General features: G+C 41.9%; 1 protein-coding gene across 2 annotated transcripts in view; it reads right to left on the bottom strand.

Annotated features, from left to right (window-relative positions):
* Nucleotides 1-8,383: 8,383 nt before the first annotated feature.
* ASIC1 (acid sensing ion channel subunit 1) overlaps nucleotides 8,384-22,744 on the bottom strand; it is a gene marked incomplete at its 5' end in the record, with an annotated part of 251,877 nt that continues 237,516 nt past the window's right edge. For both annotated transcript variants that reach the window (XM_081938117.1, XM_081938116.1), the window contains 8 exons: nucleotides 8,384-8,524; nucleotides 10,088-10,192; nucleotides 10,566-10,645; nucleotides 10,903-10,994; nucleotides 12,427-12,580; nucleotides 12,696-12,752; nucleotides 19,646-19,796; nucleotides 22,122-22,249. In XM_081938117.1, coding sequence (XP_081794243.1) covers nucleotides 8,420-8,524; nucleotides 10,088-10,192; nucleotides 10,566-10,645; nucleotides 10,903-10,994; nucleotides 12,427-12,580; nucleotides 12,696-12,752; nucleotides 19,646-19,796; nucleotides 22,122-22,249 — 872 coding nt within the window. In that variant the 3' untranslated portion in view covers nucleotides 8,384-8,419. The remainder of the gene's footprint in view (nucleotides 8,525-10,087; nucleotides 10,193-10,565; nucleotides 10,646-10,902; nucleotides 10,995-12,426; nucleotides 12,581-12,695; nucleotides 12,753-19,645; nucleotides 19,797-22,121; nucleotides 22,250-22,744) is intronic.

The raw sequence follows: 22,744 nt of genomic DNA, 5'->3' as shown, positions 1-22,744 counted from the left end.
TTACATCCTATGTCTGTTGCCTGTCCTGTTCACAAAAATTACATGTGATTGGGTCTTGCTGTAACGTAGTTCTTTTGTGACTCTTCAACCTCATTTCCACCTCCTCCTTACCATATGCCCGCCACATTGCATTCTAGCTTTGAACATTTCTTTTGTTAAATATCTGCTTTTTCTTGTCATCTGCCAAAGGCAGTTTAGGGACACCAACATTACTATGTGGGTGCATATACTTGCATATTTCTAGATGAGTTGCAGCAATTTTCTCTAAACACTTTTTGATTCAGGTTGATGGGATTAGTACTCCAACATATTTGGAAGGCACACGGTTAGGGAACGTTGAGCTGTAGAACAGATTGTTGAGTTCTGGAGCAGCATAATTTGCGGTAAAATCAAAAAAGTGTTGTCATTATTCTTGTTTATGTAATGATCTAACCATTTCCTCTGAGGATTTTTACACTAGGGACCTTGGCTTCTACTATGTTGCTGTAATTAAGTCAATTATGCATAACTGATACACTGATAGATTTCTCTCTTGCTTATTCCTGCTTCTGTTTCCCTTTCCGTCCTCTCTCTTCTCATGTTTTGTAACACGTGAATGGGATAATAATGGGATGAACTAAGGCAGCCAGCTCCCCTGTCAGGTTGGAAATGCATATAAATAGAGGTCAACATAGCGTGCAGCTAAAGATGTTAATTTTCTGGCACATTTCTCTGTGCAAGTAAGTATGAATTGAATTTGCATATTTGTCACAGTTTCTGTCGTCTGCATAAGTGCTTGCGCTAATCATCTTCATAGCACAGTTGGCTGCAGTATTTGTGCTTGGCAATTTTTTTTGTCTTCAAGTGACTTTTTCAGTGCCACACATGCATCAGGAATGTTTAGCTTAGGCATTTATGATTGGAATTGAAAGGGGAACTAGAACCTGATACAAGTTGCCTTCCAGCCGATAATCAAGGATGACCATGAAGAAGCCAAGATTGAAACAATGCACATACCTAACATACTTGAATAGCCATCTTTGTTTTCAAGTCCTCTCTGGCAGGTAGACGCTGTAGATAAAAATACTAATTTTTCTACAATTAGCCGCTTCCTCCTCTCTCTCTCTCTCTCCTAGCTGTTGAAGCCAGTAAGGAAACCCTTGAAATGGTGATTTTGTCAGTTTTTCAGAACAAAATGAAAGGAAAATATGCAACTTTGAAACTGCTGAAGTTTCCCTGCAGCTTTTGTTTTCCAGCCCACATCTAGGAAGGTGTTTGGCTCTTTAGGAGGGACATTGTATGTGCATACATCTTCACTGTATGAATTTGTCATTGCTTTTAGAAGAAATATTGAGGACCTGATGGCAGGTGCGCTGGTGGTGGTGGGGTGAAATCAAGTTGCAACATGAGAAATAGGCTCATTATGTATCTGCCCTACAGCACAACTTCCTCTGGAATGTGTATGTGTGAACCCATCAATTTAAAACCTTCATAGGCTTTAAAGACCATTATTCCATGTTACTTTTCCTCAAACGTTTTATGGTGATGCTGCTTCATATGCTTTATGGAATACATATGCTAATTTGTAATGGCATAATGTAGGAATCTTTATTTTATGATTGTGTATATTGTGCCTTAACGTAAGTGCCCCTGAAATAATGATTACAATGACCGACTGGCTAAACACGTTAAAAAGAATGCACTGATATTAACCATTTGCCTTGTGCTTTCCATTCTGTAAGTTTCTTGAGTAGCATAGTAGTGGTGATGTGGACCACCATCACGCAAAAATACCCCAAATTATTTATTTGTGTCTCTTTTTTTCTAAAATCTTTGGTGGAAACACGACTGATATATTTTCCCAGATCTGTAAAGATAAGAAATATCCCGGTCATGCTAAAATGCCTTTTAATTCACTCTGCTTTAGCACAGCCTAAAGCTGATCCAGGATTAGAGATTTGAATGCAGAGTAGGAGCAAATGGGATTATCAGATTTTGCTCTAGGGTTGGTTTTTTTTTTTAGTAAGCCAATATTTATATACTTCTTGCAAGGTCTAGTACTGATTTAAACTCTGGATAGCATACTTTTGCCTGGAAATTGCCATTTTTAGAACATGTGAAATAAGAGTTTATGCATATCTATTCACATGAAAGTTCCACTGTTCATTTGAGGGTTTAGGGTTTAAGTCAAACAAGAGTTCATAGGATTGCAGGTTTAGGTGTTTTTTTTTTAATCTCAATTCCATGTTTATGTTGCAAACGTATTTACACATATAGTGCAGACTTGGAAAGAAATGTTGAAAATGCCTTTCAGTCTCATAGAATGGAAGGAACAGTGGCTTCTCTCACTGCCTATTATATGTTAACTAGAGCAATAGCTCCTCTTAATATCACATTTAATTGTGATTTCCACAGCTTTTATCTGTGCAGACGTAGTAGAACATATATGGCACTCCAGATGGTATTGGAGTTTCCATCAACCTCAGTTAGTGTGGCTAATTCTAGGGGTAAGTTGTACAACATCTGGAGATCAGATATTTTCTCTGTCCTCAAGACTGTTTTATTAGCAAAATATTTTCTCCATTCAACTGTGCACCATAGGACAGCACTGCCAGGTTATTTTATTTTGCTCAGTCATGCAGCAACTGAGAACTAGAAACCAGTGCTTTGAAAATGATGGCCCAAAGTGTAACAGCATAAGCATATAATATAAAAGTCATAAGCAGGACAGAAACAACCCCCCCTCCCCCCAGCAAATTTGTAACTGAGTCGCTTTGGGAATATGAAAAAGGAAGAATCCCAGACTTGTATTTTCTTAGTGGAGGATCAGAAAAAGCAAAGGTTTTAAGCAAATGGGGAAGCAGCTTAATAACTGACTAAGAGAAAATGGTGCAACTTGAATTAACAGCTTATGCACGAAAAGGGCAAAATATTGGCTTAGAATCACTAGGTATTGAGGACATGCCCAATCAAATTTTTAGTGTTGGCACATGTGACCACTTCATTGTCCATTTGTAACTCTAGTCTAAAGCCTAATAGTTTACACAATCAGCCTCCAAGAATGGTAAGAATAGTTGGTTTGTTTGGGGCATCAGACCAAATCTAAGTCATGGTTTATCAAAACCTCTTTGTGAAGAAGAGCACAAGGAACTCCAGTAATAGCATGAGATACCTTGAGCTGAATGTAGCTCATCATCAAATAGTTAAGATTGGCAGCAGACTCAAGATTATCTGGTTTTAGCTGTTGGAGGCAAGCTATTAAAATTGGAGGGATTTTAAGAACCTTATGAGGTGCTATTTATTATATCCGTTTCACTATTCCAGTCCTAGATGTTAAGAAAAATCCTAAGATTCTCAGCCTGCATAGTTGGCATTAGGTTAAGGAAAACTCCCCCATGTTCTGACCATGCTTACATTATCCTATGTGTGTTCTATAGCTGTAGTCAACCATCTTATTTCCATGCTATTAACCCAAGCAGGACAATTAATTCTGAGTGGCAAATTGCAATGAATCTTCAGAGGACAAAGTAAAGTCATTAATGATATCAGTTGATATATAAATGGTGATTGCCACTACTGGGCAGTCTAAATGTGATTTTTATGCAGGTGTGTGCTATGCCAGCAACATACAAATATTCCACTTACAGTACTGTAGTGACATTTAGTCATAAAAAATACAGCTGTCTCCTAAAAGGATGACATTAGCATCAACTTCCAAAACGACAGGGTACATAACAAAATCTATGTTGAATCAGATTTATTTAGGACAGCATTTTGTTTTCCACAATGACCACATGACACCATGAAGTGTTCCAAGATGTGGGTGAAATGATGATCTTCCATTCATGTTCCCATATATTGGTGTTAATCGGTATTGGTATTACTAATATGTAGCCCTATGGTTGTATGCACAGGACATACATAAAGTTATCATAATTTACTTAGTTTGGTTTTCTGAGTAACATGATCTCCTGAATGATAAATTAATGACTTGGGTTGGATTTGCCCAACACATTTAAGCTAAAATGTAATGGTTAGTTTGTGTTTCAAAAGTTTTGCTGATGACTTGTACAACTGTTCTTAAAAAATGACAGATGTTTTCCTAAATATATCTGTCTGCCATCTTTCTCTAAGATATTGATACTTATAAAAAGGAAACCAGCTCAATGCATCTATAGTGCAGGTTGCAATTTATGTGTTTGTAATTCTGTGAGCAAGGACTCCAAAGTTAAAATAATGAGTGACCAAGCATTCCTAATAACTCTTTTGTTCTGACCGACATACAGATGGAGATGGCATTGTTCAGATGTATCTAAAGTAATTCCACATATTATACACTGAAATCTATTCACGCATTCACACACATACAAATACACATAGTGAGAGACAATGTTCCTACATTACACTAAACAATATTGTGCTTTACATTTTGTGAGAGCAGCCATCATGGTTTCTGGTTTATAAAATATTAATGTCTGTGTTGCATGAACTCTGATGTATTCAGTAAACATGGTTAAAGTAGTTTGAGCATGGTACGTAAACTAATCAAATATTTTTTTGAAAAACTTACCTAGTACTATTTGAATGAAGGCTATTCTGCTTTGTTGCTGGAGAGTTTCAGCATTACATATTTTGACCAAAATTGTTGCCTTTAAAAAAAAACTGCTATTATTTTGGTTTTGCTTGTTGATGCTTGTTGATCTTACCACCTTAAATTAGTATGGTGCTGTCACAGCAGAGTTATTCTATTGGGTGGAGAGGTCACAATGTCGGCCCCAACTGTGTACAATCAGAGAGAGCCCTGCCTCTTAATTATGTTGTACACAAAAAAAGGGATAGGGATTTGATTGGACAGTTGCTGGTGCCATCTTGACTTTTTCATCTCTCTTCTAGGTGTTCCTATGCTGGAAGATATCAAAACACAAAGAAAAAGAGAGAGGGAGAGAAAAAAAGAGAGAAAGAAAGAAAGAAAAAGAAGGAAAGATAGATTGCAGAAAAGTGAAAGAGGAAAAGGCTGAGTCTCCCGGGATTGGTTTTGTCCTTTATATCATTGTTAGAGGAGCAAGTTTTGATATACAATGCGTTTTTCTTCTTGTTGTGCTTCCTATGAAAATGTGTACATAGTACATATACCAGAGAGAATTCAACATTTTATACATTTGAAGGCATTCAGAGATTGGTAGTTTGGAAAAAAGTTATAATGGCACAATATCAAGGCTTTTGATGCTACTGAATGGATATATACATAGACATGACATATATGTGCGGGTATGTGTTTGAGTGTGTATATGTATGTATATATACATATACACACGTGTCTGTGTGTCTGTGTGTATATATATATGTATATACTGTATATAATCATATTTTATATATAAGAAATATAACATGAGCATGAAATAGTAAAAATGGATAGACAAATGGGAGACAGAAGGTCAAAATGTAAGCCCTATCTTCAAAAGTTTTCAAGCAGTAAAATACAATGACGCCAATAAAAACCGCAGAATAAACAAAATGCTTTTGGGCAAAGAACACTTTAGAAAGTTTTGTGGGGGGGAGGGGAAATTGGCCGTGGCAGATCATACTATCTTTGGGAAATCTGTTACACAACAGCCCACCCAATGAACAAATACATTCAATTCTGGAATGATCAGGATCCAAGTAAAATAAAGCTTAAAAAAGAGCAATTGTATTGCAAAAGCTCTTAAAGATAAGGAGAACTTTGGCCCTGGGTGCTGCACATGAAGCAGGTCTACGTTAATCATATTAAGAAAAGGAGGCTGGATGTGCCAAAGACTAGGGCAGGCACTAGATGCCATGTGTGTGACCCAGGCTGAAAGGGAGATGAGCTCCTCTAAAAGTGGGGGACGGGAAACCCACTGTCCATGGGCTTCTCCCCATCTGGCAGCTTTGAGTCTTAGAGGCAGTTTAAACTTCAGTTTGTTTATATGGCAGAGAGAGTGGGAAGTCCAAGGGCCATCAAGATCCTTTGGTGTTGTGAATGGACACCTGGAAATACACAGAAGCTTATTTTTTTCCTCAGTTCTTAGAATTAATTCCCTTAATGTAATCAAAAGGTCATTTGTTTCCCATTTCTCTTTATACTTGTAAGCTCATGAAGCACAGAGAAAGTGTAGACCTTATCTCCTGCTACTTAGCAAGGCTGAACATGCACCAGTACATCAGTACAGATGATCCCGGATAATCCAGGCTTATTTTTCTGATTTTTTTTTTAAAAAACAAGATTTCTTCCCAAACTTAGCCTGTCCGGATTCCAGTGGGTGTTTATCACAGTATGGGCAGCTCTGTTGATTTGGGCTCCTTGGAGAGTGGCTGAACTAACAACAGTGGAGAAGAAACCACATCGCTACCAGAAGCAAATTTTTAAAGGTTATGGTGAGGAAGACACTGCTGTTTCTGATTCTCATTCTTATCAAACTATAGCCTATTTATAAAACTCTGAAAGGCTTTTCACCAGGATGGCTTGGAATACAGTAAGTGGAACGCTTACAAGACAAGGTCATGTCAGTTCATTTTTGGAGAAGCAACTGTCGGACAACTCTTCACTGATGGTGTTGTCAGTCTCTTGAGTAGGCTGTGCGGCCTACCATCACAGAACCACACATCCAGGCTCTTCTTAATTTGGATTGAAATGGTGCCTATTTGGGAATTGGGGGAGTGGGGAGGGAAATCAAACCTCCATTCTGATGTCTCTGCCTTTCTCAGGTGGGGAAGTACCAGGCACTATGGACAAGTTGTTTAGGAGACTTAAGACAAAAGCAATTGCTACAAAAAAGGAAACTCATGCCACCCTCCCTGACCTGTGGCTTTACTAGAATTCCCACCATCATTCCCAGCCTGCAAATGTTCCTTTCCAATGCATTCATCTTGGCTTGACGGTATCGTGGCTAAATGGCTGAAACCCTAACTAGTTGACTGTGACTGGGTTGTAATAGTGGCAGTTATAAAATAGGACTTGAAGTTTCTTTAGGAGAAAACAGAGAGTCTAACTTGACAACATATTCCAGAGAAAAATCTTCCCACAACTGTTCTTTTATTTTGCCGGTATGCTAATGATGCATAATAAAGAAATGCCTTGCATCATTTGTACGCATTTTGCCTGGAGACCCTCTGTGTATGTCTCGGAGTGGCATCTTAATCCCTACCTACAAAATCTTGGCTGACAGTGAGAAGGGACCATTTCTGCCCTTAAAAACTAAGGGGCAATGTCGTTTCCACACTGTACTAAAGCAAGCGACTTTTACCATTGCCTTAAAAGTCCCTTCTCTTCTTTCTTGCTAAAGCGAGCGCTAAGCTTCTGCCAGCCAAAGTAATGTTGGCACGTTATTTCTGCCTGCAAGGGATATCCCTGTTACCGTGGGAAATAAAGAGGGAAGCCCAAATCAAGAGACAGGTGCATTGCTTTCTTCTCCTATTAGCAGCTACAGACCCTGAAGCATGACCTCTTTGGAAACAATCTCTTTTGTACATTGCAGAGAATTCTGTGAAATGGCAGAACTTGTTGTCTCTGATCCTCACTACTTAAGAATTGTCACGTCTTTCCTAATAACATGCACAGAAGGGGCCCAGGCAGCTCATCATGCGAATGTTGTTGTAACCTTTGGAACAGTTTTGCTACCCGCCTTTCTCGTGGGAGGCCTGGGATGATGGATGGCATAGGCAAGGGTTCCAAGAAGAGCAGAGTCCAGGCCAGGTCAAATGAGAAGCTGCCAGTTGGATGGGATGAGCAGATGACGGCACATCCTATGGAAATGGCTCTCTCAGCTCGGTTGCAGTCTTGCTCCAGGGAAGGCTATGATTGTTGTTGGCCTCCCGGCAGTGCACAGTCAGAAGGGAGAGGGGAAGAGAACTGAAGCAGCACTTCCTTTCGATGGATAAGTAGCCTCTACAAACAGAATCCACAGAAACAGTCTGGCTCTATCTGTTCCTGTAGGTTCTTCTTGGCATTCGGATTAAAAGAGAGACACACAGAGAGAGGGGGGGGGAGGCTTTGCACACAATGACCACTGCCACGCAAGGCTTGCTGTGGTTAGGGAGCATGACAGATACAGAAGGAGAGACACACAGTTAAGACTTCAGTGTTTGTGGATCGGAGAAGGCTGTGCCCTCACCTCCGTTGGATACTGTGGGGGGGGGGGGTCTTCCAGCAGCACTTCTGTTACGTTTAAAGTTCAAGGGCGTCATTGGAACGAGCAGAAACTGGAGTGGATCTGGCAGCTGAGCCTCACCTCTGTCCAGCTGGCTCCATGTGCGTATCGCTGCATTGGCCTGGGGCGGATGGATGAGGAGAGGCTGCCTCTCCAGTAGTCTGAGATAGAGGCCCTGCAAAACGTTGGCAGGTCCACGGGCTGGCCCGGGCCAAAGCTGCTCAGCATGGCCCCCTCCCTTTGGTAGTGTTAGTTGTACATCCAGTTGTCAGTTAACAGGTAAAATCCTCAAAAGTTCCTCGGGCTGGGTGGTGAGGTAGGATGTTGGCTGCGTATGTCATGCCTGCTGGATGGCCTCGGATATTCTCACATGGATTCTGGAAAGGTGGAGAGGAAAAGCAAAAAGGGACATAAACAGAATGGACATGAAAGTAGCATGGTAAGCAAGAAACATTGATAAATGGGGACTCTAAGGTCCAGGATTTGTGGGTTCAAGAGACTCCGTGCCATGGAGGGGGAGATGGTTTAGGAATTGGAAAAAAAACAGCCAAACTTTTAGAACATAATCAGACTTGGAATAAAGGGCACCTCCCTAGGTATTCCTCATCATCTGTCATAGAAGACTTTGAGAGACTGGCCTTGTTTCCGTAAAGTAGCCCAAGGAGATAAGATACTTTGCTGCACATAGCTTCCTGTCTCTACCAATGCTCCTTCATGAACTAGAAATCGTCACCGCCCCCTAATTGGAACTTTTTTTGCACCACTTGGCCCAATTCATTGGATACTGATGCTGGTCATGATACAAGATGGCAGGATGAAAGGGTTTTTACATCAGATAGTTAGAGAAGACTTCAACTCTTGCAGTGCACATTATAGGAGAGGTTGCGGTAGTCCATTCTGATGTAAATTCCCACAAACCATATGAGTAGCCTGCCTCAAATTTTATAGATAAAGGTAATAAAGCTTTGGGTACTCATATAGCAGTGTCACTAAGAGCTGTGGTGGTGCAGTGATTAGAATGCAGTATTGCATGCTAACTGCCCACTGCCAGGAGTTCGATTCTGTCTGGCTCAAGGTTGACTCGGCCCACCCTCCTCCAAGGTCAGTGAAATCAAGACCCAGATTGTTGGGCGCAATAGGCTGATGCTAAACTGCTTAGAGAGGGCTGTAAAGCACTGTGAAGTGGTATATAAGTCTACTGCTAGTATTATCTTATAGGACCCAGGAAATCTGCCTTCTTGGTAGCTGCATTCCTCCTGAGGTCCACATGTCTCCAACTCTCTTGGGACTGTAAACCTGTAACAATCTGGCTCTTCTGTCATGCTCTCGGATGGCAACAGAGCTAGAATACAACCCCATAAACTGTTGTATTTTTGGCATTTTATACTAGCTCCTAAAGATAGATTTGTCCTGCCAAAAATAAACGTGTGCTAAACGAAGTAAAGAAAATGGATGTTGCTAGGTTTCAAAGTGATTGAGTAAAACGTTAAGGGGCTGAGTAGATAACGATGGGGAGAAATCCTTAGCCATGGTAAGCCACCACAAAGCAGCATGGACAGGTGTAGATAGCTGAATTGATCATTGAGCTTTTAAATGGCTTCTGGTCAGAATTTATTTGTAAGATTATTTACCCTGAAATTTAGGGGCCTCGCAAAGTTAACCTAATATTAAAATTAATACTGTAGATATAAATAAATTGGATTCCTTATTGTATGGTATTATCAGAAGTGTAATTCTACCAGAGAGCAATAGTGATAGTCAGGATTCCTAATAGAGAAATCTCAACTGCTTCACTAAACTGTAGATGCTTTATTGGTTGAGAGAGTTTGGCACAATTAAAATGACACAAATTCAGGGATCCTCGAGACGAGCGTGTAGCCAGCCCACCCATTTGGCAGATGACAAGGGAATGTACTACATTATGAGGTGTAGACACTTACATGGCGCTTCACATCATCCAGGCTCAGGGCAACACCCTTGTCACTGTTGTTCCCTTTGTGTTTCTTCTCACACTTGTCACGGCGACAGAGGTGGAACTTAATAACCTAGAGATTGAACAAGAAGAAATGTTCATCGTTGGAAACTATTAATTGGGATTATTTAGAATCCTTATGTACATACGTCACATGTCAGGGAATAAAATTGCATTTGATTGAGCTGTTAACACTAATAACCACATTGAAATAAGCTTTAGGTGACCCCACCCCTTACATAGAAGTCAAATTCTGAAAATGGTGTATTTCAGTGAAGTCTGATGAAGAATTACTTTCTTATTGATTCAGTTGATTGCTTTTTTTCTTAACTGAAGAGAACTAAAAGTTTGCTTCAGAACTGAATTGCAGCATATGTTTACTGGATGCCTCCTTATAGGCCATAAATTGTGTTCCTTTCCTCATGTTAACAGTGACCAACACTCACCTCATAGGCATAGTCAAAAAGCTCAAGCACAGTCAGTAAACTGGCCCCAATAAACAGTCCCATCTGTCCCCCAATGTCACCTGCACGGGAGAGACAGGAAGACACATGTCAGGTCTTTAGATGCATCCCAATCCCAATCTTGGCATGTTTCTTAGGTGGAATAACTTCCATCTCTGGGTAATCCCGTGTTACGCCAACCCGCATTGAAGGGAAAGGGGGGAACATGGAGATTTTGCATTACATTGAAGTCAGTCAGCCCCAAAGGTCACCCCTGCCCTGGAAGCCTGGCATTTACAGGATCTGCTCCAACTGGCCGTCAGAAAAAAAGTGACCTCACCCAGCAGTCCAGCTACTTCATATGCTTTCTTCTGCTCAATAGTTTCATAGTTCAAAGCCTCGAAGAAAATGTCCAGAACGAGTATGTTCTCCCTGCATATAAGATGAAGGGAAGTAAAAGGGATCCAAACTTTAAAATCTGCCCACCAAAGAATCCTGTAAGTAGACCCTGTGTGATGTTTGCAGTTTTGGCTAATGACCAACTTAGTGAGAAACGATACATACACTCAACCTAAAGACACAAATGATGGTTGCAGCTGTTTGTGGAAACATGACAAGATATATAGAACATTTCCTCAGAAGAACAGGATTGAAGAGATGGGAGACCTTTCTGTCTTTCTGTGTTTCTCTCAGTTTGTCCATCAATTTATCCATCATATCTCTCTCTCTCTCTCTCTCTCTCTCTCTCTCTCTCTCTCTCTCTCTCTCTCTCTCTCTCTGCTATCTATCACCTGTCTGTCTATTTGTCTATCTATCTAATCTTTTATCTATTAAATTTATTTGCCACACATCTCACTGTAGGCTATTCGGGGGAGATTACAATATTAAAAACAATAAAACCATGAGAAATATTACTACTACTAATAAAATGCAATTATAAGTAAAGATGGTGATTCTGGGCAGCGTACAACATTAAAACAATAAAACCACAAGAAATAAATATTATTAATAACAATACAAGTGCAATTACTAATTAAAGATGGGGAGGGAGGGGGCAAGGTGTGTAGGAGGAGGTGGACAGGGGATCTTATATTGGTCCATCAATCACCTCCAGTGTGATGCTTCCCCACCGAGGCCCCAAGTCATCTTGCAGAACTGGATTTTCAGTCTTTTGTGGAAAGCTGGGAGGGTGGGAACATATCTAACCTTGGGGGACAAGATGTTTCAAAGGGTAGGAGCCACAGCAGAGAAGGCTCTTCTGGACCCTTCCAGCCAGAATTCCTTAACCAGTGGCATTTGCTGCATGCCCACCTCTGCCAGCATGGGTGAGGTGGGCCAATCTCATTGGGATGAGACAGTTCCTCAGATCACCTGAACCCCTGCCATGCAGGCTTCAAAGGTGATCACCAACACCTTGAATTGCTCCCGGAAGCAGACTGGCAATCAGTGCAGCTCACAGAATAGTGGGATAACCTGGCTCACTCTTAAGAGCCCTGGAGTCTGCCCATGCCACCACACTCTGCACCAGTGGTAGCTTCTGAATGCTCTTCAAGGGTAGCCCTATGTAGAGTGCATGGCAGTAGTCCAGGTGTGAGATGACCGGAGTTTGAATGATTGAGTGAAGGGACTCCTGATCCAGGAAGGGGTGCAACTGGACACAATGTGAGTATTCAAATGCCTGTGTTCACCAAGTGGGAAAGGAAGAAACGTTCTCCTGGTGTGCTTCCACTTGCTAAGAGAATTGTTTTTAATAGGAAGGAAGAGCCAAATAGTGCCTTCTTCATTGCCTGGCTGTGAAGAAAAAAAAGATAATAGATGGGTTGGTTGCAAGGACAAAACTCAGCCAGGGGGAAAAAAAACTCACCCAATGTACTGTTCACTCTTGTTGTATTTCTTGGCCAAGTACTTGGCTGAGGCCTTGCTGGGGATCTTCACCATGGACAGCTCTTTACCGTAGCGTGTGACGTTGCAAGGCATCTCACATACACAATAATCATTGTCCCGCTCCACCAAGAAGTCTGGAGACCCCAAAGGAAGGGAGAAGTCACAATGATTTCGAATAACAAAATACCAAATACCGTTCGTAACATCTTATTTTAAGAGACTGGAGAGGTGATGTCTGTTAGTCCTTACCAAGGGCTGGATCTGCACATTCTTTGTACTGTTCAGGGGTGCAGTAGGGAGCATCACCTGCAAAAGAACATAAAGTGATGTTATGTTTTAATGTGAGCAGCTATTATGGCGAAGATAATTCCTGCTGAATTTCTACCCTTAATGTCTAAAGTGCTTCTCTCTCTCTGTCTGTCTCTCCCTCCCTCTCCCTCTTCTCTTTCTCTCCCTCCTTCCCTCCTTCTCTCCCTCCCTTTCTCTCATTTCTTTCTCTCTCCCTGTCTCTCCCTCTCCCTTTTCTCTCTCCCCCCTCCCTTTCTCTCTCATCTCTTTCTCTCTGTCCCCCCCTCTCATCTCCCTCCCTCTCTCTCATTTCTCCCTCCCTCCCTTTCTCCTTCTCATCTTTCTCCCTATCTCTCATCTCATTCTCTCCCCTCCCTCCCTCTATCCCTTTCTCTCCTCTCATCTCTTTCTCTCTCCCTCTCCCTCTTTCTCTCTTCTCCCCCACACTTTCTCCCTCCCTCCCTCTCATCTCTTTCTCTCCCTCCCTTCCTCTCTCCCTTTCTCTCCCTCTCTCATCTCTTTCTCTCTCCTTCCCTCTCCCTCGTTCTCTCTTCTCCCCCACACTTCCTCCCTCCCTTCCTCTCATCTCTTTCTCTCCCTCCCTTCCTCTATCCCTTTCTCTCCCTCTCTCATCTCTTTCTCTCTTCTTCCCTCTCCCCCTTTCTCTCTTCTCCCCCTCCCTTTCTCCCTCCCTCTCATCTCTTTCTCTCATCTCCCTCCCTCTCTCATTTCTCTCCCTCCCTCCCTCCCTTTCTCTCTCTCATCATTTTCCCTATCTTCATCTCTCTCTCCCCTCCCTCCTTGTTCCTTTTCTTTCCAGTGGAACAAACCTCTCTCCTCACCCTTCTCCACCCTGCTTTCCTTCGGTTGGAAGGAGGGAGGAAAGTTTTTACAAGCATATCTGAAATGGACAAATGATTGAAGGATCGAATAATTTTACAAACAGGGTGTCTTATTTTAGAGTCAAATAATTTAAGTTACTTAGTTTAAATCTTTTACTTGTTTTATATCTTGTCTTTTGTTAAGGAGCTCAAGCTGTTGGTGATTATTGTTTTATCTTGGCATTGTATTTTTGGAGTGTGGTGAATGACAAGTAAATATATGCACATCTACATACAAGGTTGTGATATGGGCAGATTGATTGAGTGAGGGAAAAATTTATGTGTTTATGAATATACACAGTATATTTCTATCTTTTTTGGGGGGGAGGAATCAAATTAAGTCATTTTTTTTCTTTTGGGCTAATAAGGCAATATTTAGATTTTAATGATTGCATTATATTATGATGTTGGAGTTTTTCAATATATGAAGTAGTAAACCTGGAATTATTGTTGTATATCTGTATTTTTATTAGATCAGCGTCCTATATTAAAATGCCCATTCAGCACTTGTAGAAATCAACTTTATGCAAAGTCTAACACATATAATACATAAACATTTGAATGAAAAGGAGCGATCTTATATTTGGGACCATCTTGATTTTGTGATTTAAAAAAAGTTGTTAAAAATGGACACTGTTGATATATTTGTTTCCAGAACTGCTGCCTCTCCACCTTTCCTTGTGAAACATATTTAAAAGGGAAATATATTTAGTTGAAATTAACCATGTCCTAGGAATTCACAGCAGGAAACGAGAGAACTGCCACTATTTGGCAGTGCTGTTCACCATTTTTTTCATGTGCCATTTTTTCCCCATGTGCCATTTTTTTCCAGCCCCAGTGATTAAACCTGGACTGTTCTGTGTGCAAAGCAGGTCCTCTATTATTACTGGGCTATGAACCTTCCTTTAATGCAGTGTTTCTCAAACTTGGAGACTTGAAGTCCTGTGGACTTCAACTCCCAGAATCCCCCAGCCAGCTGTGCTGGCTGGGGGATTCTGGGAGTTGAAGTCCACAGGACTTAAAGTCACCAACTTTGAGAAACACTGCTTTAATGTGACAGTGAGCCTTACACTGTCTTCTGTTGCTTTTATATCTGTGTAGATATATATCATTGTGTAGCTTTAATATCTACACAATGCAGATACTGTTAGATTCCCTTCTCTATGAACCTTCTATGTACCAGATTCTGTGTTATAGCTAGAAATAAGAAAAACAACAACCCTATACTGGCAATCCTTGATTAACAACCACAACTGGGACCAGCAATGCTATTGCTAAATGATGCGGTTCAGTAAAATCACCTTAGGATTTTACTACTGGCTTCTGAATTGACTTTGCTTGTTGGTAGCTGACTGTTAAGCAGGCAGATGGTGATTGCATGACGTGACCGCAGGACTCTGCAAGAGGTGTAAACACCTGCCAGCTGCAAAGTGCAGAAAATCTCGATCACATGACTGCCAGAGGCATTGCGACAGTCCTAAGTACAAGGGCTGGTCGTAAAGTCACTTTTTCAGCACTATCGTGACTTCCAACCATCATCAAACAGTGTGATTGTTAAGCATTGGGGGGTGGGGGGGGGAACCAAGCAGAAGAAAATCTAATCTTAGTGCTTTCCATCCTCAAGCTTTGAAAAGGAAAACATTTTCCTTCTTAGGGACTGTATTCTAATACTAGATGCCCTACCTAAAATAATCCAGGGAAAGCTTTAGAGTAGGGGTATCAAACTCAAGGCCCGGGGGCTAGATCCTGTCCATGGGGTGCTTAGATCTGGCCCACGGGACCACCCTGGAAATAGCAAAGGACCAGCCCATGGGGGCTCTGCCAGCGAAAAAGGGAGCTCGGGAGGGCTACGGGCAGCCCTCCTGAGCTCCATTTTCGCTGGCAGAGAGTTGCAAGAGGCTGTCGCAGCTGAAAGCGGAGCTTGGGAGCCCATTTTTGCTGGCAGTGCACTGGGGCCAGCACAGGTGACCCTGATATGAGTGATGTTGAGCTGGCCATGCCCGCCCCAGCTCCCTGAAGTCAAACATAACCCTGATGTGGCCCTCAATGAAATCGGGTTTGACACTCCTGCTTTAGAGCTTAACTGCTCTGGTTATAGAAACTGGTCCTCAATTTTTCCACAGAGAGCAAATATTGTGTTAATACATTGTGCAAACAAAGTATCCAATTGAAAATGGTACACTTAACGAAGGTATTGCCATTGTCTCTATTTTCTTTGCATCTTAAGGCAACCTTATTAGTCAGAACCTACACTGAATCTGAACACAGTGTCGCATTATGCAATCAAAATTGATTTCAAACCCCTGCATTAATCCATGTCTTTACTTGTCTATCATCTATCCTAAATAATGATACCAATATTAATTTCTAATCAGGGTTGATCTGTAATCTGAAAAATACTCCCACCCCACCCCATTTTCTCATCATTTGTCTGTGCTAGTCTGCCTACTCTTCCCTAGGAGATGGAGCGGACTAAAATAATTAGCTCACTTCCTTGTTACGACTATGCTAATTACGTATCTGGAAGGGGTATTCTGATTAACAAGAAAGACTCTTTACAGATCAATCTGAAGTGGTTGGAAGAGCCCTGGTATCTGTTAAAGCATGCCTTAGAACTAGAGAACGGGAGTGGCTCAATTAGGGGAAGCCATAATTAGAGATGAACCATAATAAGAAGCACTTTTAAAGAATATTTTCAGCAACTGTAAAACAACTCACTTCCATTGCTTTGGGGCAATGTTGGTAATTACTTTGAAAATAAATGAAAATATTCACGTCTTGACAAAGTAGCACCCTCATTCTAAGGGTAGTTTATTGCCCCACCGTGGCACTTCTAAGATGCCAGAGCTATTGAGATGTATAGCACAGACCACATAGACTAGATATTATCATATACATTAGCATCATCTTCTGGGAGAGCATGGTGGAAATTGTGGTGGATTACCTGGAAACCAACCATTTGGAAAAAGCTAACCCAGGTAAAGCTATGGTTTATTTCACCTTTTTAAAGGAATGTTGGCATGACTTCGGCGGTTTCCCCCCACTTGCAGGTGGTTTAATTTGAGCTTAATTATGTGATCATGCACCAAATTGGACTGTTTATTAGATGTTGCGAAATCAGGTATATGATAACTGATTTGCCAGCTTTTCTCATATGAAGAAGGCAATGCAGTCAAATGGCTTAGAAGCAGCCACAGAAGATTGTTTCATAGATTTCTTTTGTACATTGCTCATGGTTCGTATAAGAGGAAAGGTGGTATGAGTATCATCACCACAATCATAATCATCTAAAGAATTGAAAACCTACAACAGTTAATTCCACAGCTGAATATATTATGCAGATTAACATACTTCTGCTGACTGCCGGTTGCCAGCAGTTTGATTCTGACCAGCTCGAGGTTGACTCAGCCTTCCATCCTTCTGAGGTCGGTAAAGTGAGGACCTAGATTGTTGGGGGAAATATTCTGACTCTGTAAAACTGCTTAGAGAAGGCTGTAAAGCACTATGAAGCGATATATAAATCTAAGTGCTATTGCTATATGGCACATTCTTATATTGGTTCACTTCTAGTGCAATATTGTTTTTGATTGCAAAAGTTTCACTATGTGAAACTTTTTAAACTGGAGGCCCAGTTGAAGATTGGGTGGTGCTATGGCTAGAGGCAGGGGTGAAATTCAGCAGATTCTGACAGGTTCTGGATAACCGGTAGCAGAGATTTTGAGGAGTTTGGAGAACCGGCAAATACCACCTCTGGCTGGTCCCAGAATGGGGTGGGAATAGAGATTTTGCAATATCCTTCCCCCAGGAGTGGGGAGGGAATGGGGATTTTGCAGTATCCTTCCCCTAGGAGTGGAGAGGGAATGGAGATTTTGCAGTATCCTTCCCCTGCCACGCCCACCAAGCCACGCCCACAGAACCGGTAGTAAAAAATTTGAATTCCACCACTGGCTAGAGGTTAAGATGCTGGGCGTACTAGTTGGAAAGCCGACAGCTCAGGTTTGAGACCTGAGCATCATGCAACGGGATGAGCACCTGTCTTTGCCTAGCTCCTGACCACCTAATAGTTTGAAAGCATACAAATGTGAGTAGATAAATAGGTACTACTTCGGTGAGGAGGAAACACTGCTCAGTGACATCATGCTGGCCACATGACTGCAGAAACATTTTTGGACTGTCAGAGGCCTTGAAATGGAGATGAGCACCACCCCCTATAGTCAGCAACGGCTAGCAGAATAAAATCCACAGAGACTCCTTTTCTCCAAGTGAGGAACTGGGATCTTCTACACTATAAATCTTGTGCTTTTATGACTCCGTCTGATTCTCATTTCCCGCTTGCTTATTAAACTGAAACAGTTGAGATGGTTGGAATTCTGGAATGTGGTGTCTGCTGGGTGTTTGAGACTTGGCAATAGCTCTCTCCAGTCTGCAAGAGGAGCTGTCCAGCACTATCAGCAGTCAGCTGACTTGGTGAAGAATTGGACTGAAGCCGGGCAGATGATTATTAGCCTATGCAGAGTTTCAGCACAGCATCTGATTGAGATGTACTGGTATCTCCTAATGCGACTACACTTAACTGTCAGAATTCATTTCCCATCCGCCATCCCCACCTCATGCTTCAAACCGAATTTAACTCCAACCTTATTTCATTACTGTTTTGAATACAGAGCAGTGATTCTGGAGAATGCAAAACTAGGAGAGAAATCCAACTGAGGAACATTAGATTTCTGATTCTGCAGATCCTTTGCATTTATTACAGCCATGCAGTTGTCCTCTATATTCCTGATTCATTCTGGAGACCACCCTAGAGGAGATATTAACCTTAGACTACTGTTGACCTCACCCCATTCCTAAGAGGTCTGTAAGGGCCGTGCCTAAGTGCACCAACGTGCCTACCATCTCTGTCCTAATGTTCCCTTTTATTCATATCCATTTCATGTATTCATAATCTTGTATATACTTATATCTATTATCTTATACACACTTGACAAAACAAAACAAAACAAATAAATAAATATCTAATCCAGTTTCAGCTCTGGGTTATGCAGGCATTAACATAGGCAACCTGTTGTTACACAAGTAAATGTGGCATGCTAGCCCACCATTTAAATATCAAAATAGCGTGCACATTTTGGAGTGTACTCCCATAAAACAGCCCTTCATCTTGCAAAGGGCTCAATAAGAAGATGATGATGATGATGATTATACGATTGTATCACAGCGGCCAGTTGATTCGCCGGATTTGGCATTGATTACTAGTCGGGCCCCACCCAGGGGCCTAGGACGTCGTAACGTATTTTCGTAATATACGTGCAGATCCAAGCAGTGCAGCTTTTTGCATTTGACTGATGGTGATTTTGTCAAGTTTTAACTTTTTTAAATGCAATTCCAGTGCTTTTGGAATAGCACCCAGTGTGCTGATTACCACTGGAATTACCACTGCTGGTTTGTGCCATAATCGTTGAATTTCAATTTTTAAGTCCTGGTATTTCGCGACTTTTTCATGTTCCTTCTCCTCGACCCTGCTATCACCTGGTATTGCGATGTCTATGATTGTAACCTTACTTTTCTCAATCAGTGTGATGTCTGGTGTGTTATGCGCCAGTATTTTGTCTGTTTGTATACGAAAATCCCACAGGATCTTGACCATCTGATTTTCGGTAACTTTTTCAGGCTTATGTTCCCACCAGTTTGTTGTTGTTTTAATATTATAATTTTTGCACAAATTCCAGTGGATCATTTGTGCTACTGAATTGTGCCGCAATTTATAATCAGTCTGCGCGATTTTTTTACAGCAGCTGAGTATGTGGTCAACAGTTTCATCAACTTCTTTGCAGAGTCTGCATTTGGCATCAATTATTATTATTATTATTATTATTATTATTATTATTATTATTATTATTAATAATAATAATAATAATAATAATAATAATAATAATAATAATAATAATAATAATAATAATAATAATAATAAACAATTGCAACTACTATGGACTCCGGTCCTTAGCTTCCCTTCAGATCCTTCCTTCTTACCAGGCATATGCACCATACGACAGTTGCAGTTCTCCACCAAGTAGCGGGTTTCACAATCGATGCGGCAAGCAGTGATGCTATAGGTGTCATAGAATTCAGACTCCACTGTCACTGACTTGCAGTCACCCCAAGGTGGAGGAAGGTAGATAAGCTGAGCAACAGAAGATAGAATGAGAAGGTCAATATCTCCTTAGTCTTTCCAAAGACAAAAAGAAGAGCTCCATTTGGCCTGTAATGATGACATCATATACATGGACTCACTAGAGTTTACAAGTGAAACACATAAAACAATACTACCAACAGCATATCCCAGTGTAGACAAGGATACAACTCTGAAGTCACTGCCTGCTATTCAGTAGGACTAGCCATTTGACCACAGCCTGGATTCCTGCTTCAGATTTCAGGGCTATTTCAATCTAAGCCATTCTTTACAAAGGAGAATGGGACACTTCTGGTTTTTTTTTTCCCTTGCAAGAATTTACATTCACTCGCTATCCTGCTTTTCTTCCAGAAATCCAAGGCAGCGTACATAAATACTATTTTCAATTTTTATTCATGATAAAATAGGAATAAAATATTGTTGCCGGCCAGTGGAGCTGGCACCAGATTCAGACAGTAAGGAGGTTGGGGAGGAAAGTGGGCCAGGCTTGGAGTCTGGGGAAGGCTCTGATGAGGGCTCTGCATTGGAGGCAGAGAGGGGGCCAGAGCCGTATGCCAGTTATCAGCTGCCTTCGGAGTCAGACATGCAGACGAACAGCTGGAGCCTGTTCCCAGTGTGCACATGCGTAGAGTTGCCAGATGCAGGGAATAGCTAAGAAACCAGGGTCGACTTGGGAGTAAAGCCACAGGTGGATGGTGAATGGCCCCTCCCATAGGGAATAAAAGGGGAGGGGTGTTTGCAGGAGACAATTACCATATTTTTTGGAGTAAAAGACGCACCGGAGTATAAGATGCACCAAGGTTTTGAAGAGGCAATTTTTTTAAAAAAGTAGGTAGGTAGATAGAGGAATAGAGAGGGAGAGAAAGAGAGAAATACGGTAGGTAGTAGGGAGAGAGAGAGTAGTTAGGTAGGTAGGTAGATAAAGGGATAGAGAGAGGGAGAGAGAAATAGAGAGAGAGAGAAAAATACAGTAGAGAGAGAGGGAGGGAGGGAGAGAGTGTAGGTAGGTAGAGGGACAGAGAGAGGGAGAGAAATACAGTAGATAGGTAGGGAGAGAGAGAGTAGGTATGTACGTAGGTAGATAGCGGGGGGGGGGAGAGAGAGAAATACAGTAGATAGGTAGGGAGAGAGAGAGTAGGTATGTACATAGGTAGATGGGGGAGAGAGAGAGAGAGAAATACAGTAGATAGGTAGGGAGAGGGAGAGAGTAGGTAGGTAAGTAAGTAGATAGAGGGAGAGAGAGAGAGAGAGAGAGAGAGAAATAGAGTAGGGAGGGAGGGAGAGAGAGGGAGAGAGTAGGCAGATGTTTTCAGATGTATTTATCCATATGCTGGAGAAGGAAATCGCTGACAATCTGCAGCACCTAAGACTTTGTTTTTGCTGGCACAGCACTTGATCAATGTAATTCTCATCACTCAGTTAAAGAGCTTTCCAAAAGGAAAAAAAAGTTTTTGCACTCTGCAAACCTCTAAAAAACGGCCTGTTTTTGGTGAAAACGGGCCCGTTTTTTTCAAACAAAAGGCATGAACAGCCTTGGGGGGGCTTGCAGAGTGCTCCGAGGGGGGGGGGGGGGAAAGGCAAAAACAAGCAAACAATGGCCCGTTTTTTGTCAAACAAATTGCATGCATAGCCTTATGGAGGCTTATAAAGTGCTGCTGGGGGCTGGGGGGGACAAAAAACGAGCTGTTTTTTGCTCATTTCTGCCCTCCCCAGCCCCCAGGAGCTCTCTGAAAGCCTCCATAAGGGTATGCACGGCCATTTTGGTGAAAGGGGCGGGGCTTCAGGAGGCAAAAAAAATGCTGTATTTGATGTATAGGACACACCCAGATTTTCAGCCTCTTTTTTGAGGAAAAAAAGGTGCATCTTATACTCTGAAAAATACGGTAGTTCATTCCTGCATTCTTGCCAAGTATTGCGGAGTCTGAAAGATATCGGCCTGGCCACTCTCCAAGCCTGATAAAGGTCGGTAGTTGTGAATTGTCTTGAAAGACTGTGGGCTGGGACTTTGCTGGAGAGGAATTCACTGTAAATTAAATAAAAGGGGTTTATCGGGATGAGGACTCAGCTTCGTGCTTCTGGGGAAGCTTAGGTCAGAACATAAAACATGTTTTATTTAATAAACATAACTTGTGAGATAGGTTTTGCTGAGAAACACCGAGGGGCTGAAAATAATTCAGTGAACTTCCATGGCTGAAGGTGGATATGAACCTGGGTGCTCCTGGTCCCAGCCTAGTGCCTTAATCACAAAACCATTCCTGCTCTTTAGAACGAATACAAGAAACCATTTTAAATAAAGCAAATGTGTCTCCAACTTACCCGCTGCTCTTGGCAGGACACAAATGTTTGGAAGCCAGGTGCCACTCCAAATCCCAGCTGGTCAATGAAGGGTGGCTCGTCCTGGCTGTGGATTTGCACTTTAATCCCAGCTTCAAAGGATGTCTCATCTATGGCACAGAGAGATAGAAAGCATGGCAAGAGCAAGGGCGGTGGTCTCTTTCTTTTATTCTGACACTCTCCAATCCCCAGGGACATCAAGAGACGCATCCACGCATCAAGGAGAAGCATGATGTTGAAGCTACAGGGGCGTGGAGAGCAGGTCCTCCTGATCTTGTCAATACACACCTGCCATAGTTTCCTCTGATAGGGATTAACAACCTTTCTGGGCCAGTGAGTGCCTTTTGGGAGGCTCTTTTGGGTGTTGTCACAAAATGTGTGCCAGGATAAGGTAGCGGAAAAGGTTCCCCTCACAGATATGTGCTAGTCGTTCCCGACTCTAGGGGGCAGTGCTCATCTCTGTTTCAAAGCCGAAGAGCCAACGCTGTCTGAAGATGTCTCTGTGGTCATGTGGCCGGCATGACAAAACACCGAAGGCGCACGGAACACTGTTACTTTCCCACCAAAGTTGGTCCCTGTTTTTCTACTTCTCCGTTCCTTCTGTC

This window comes from Natrix helvetica (genome assembly GCF_964273705.1).
Source record: "Natrix helvetica genome assembly, chromosome: 1".
NCBI lineage: Eukaryota > Metazoa > Chordata > Lepidosauria > Squamata > Natricidae > Natrix > Natrix helvetica.
This window is presented reverse-complemented; position numbering and strand designations above follow the sequence as displayed.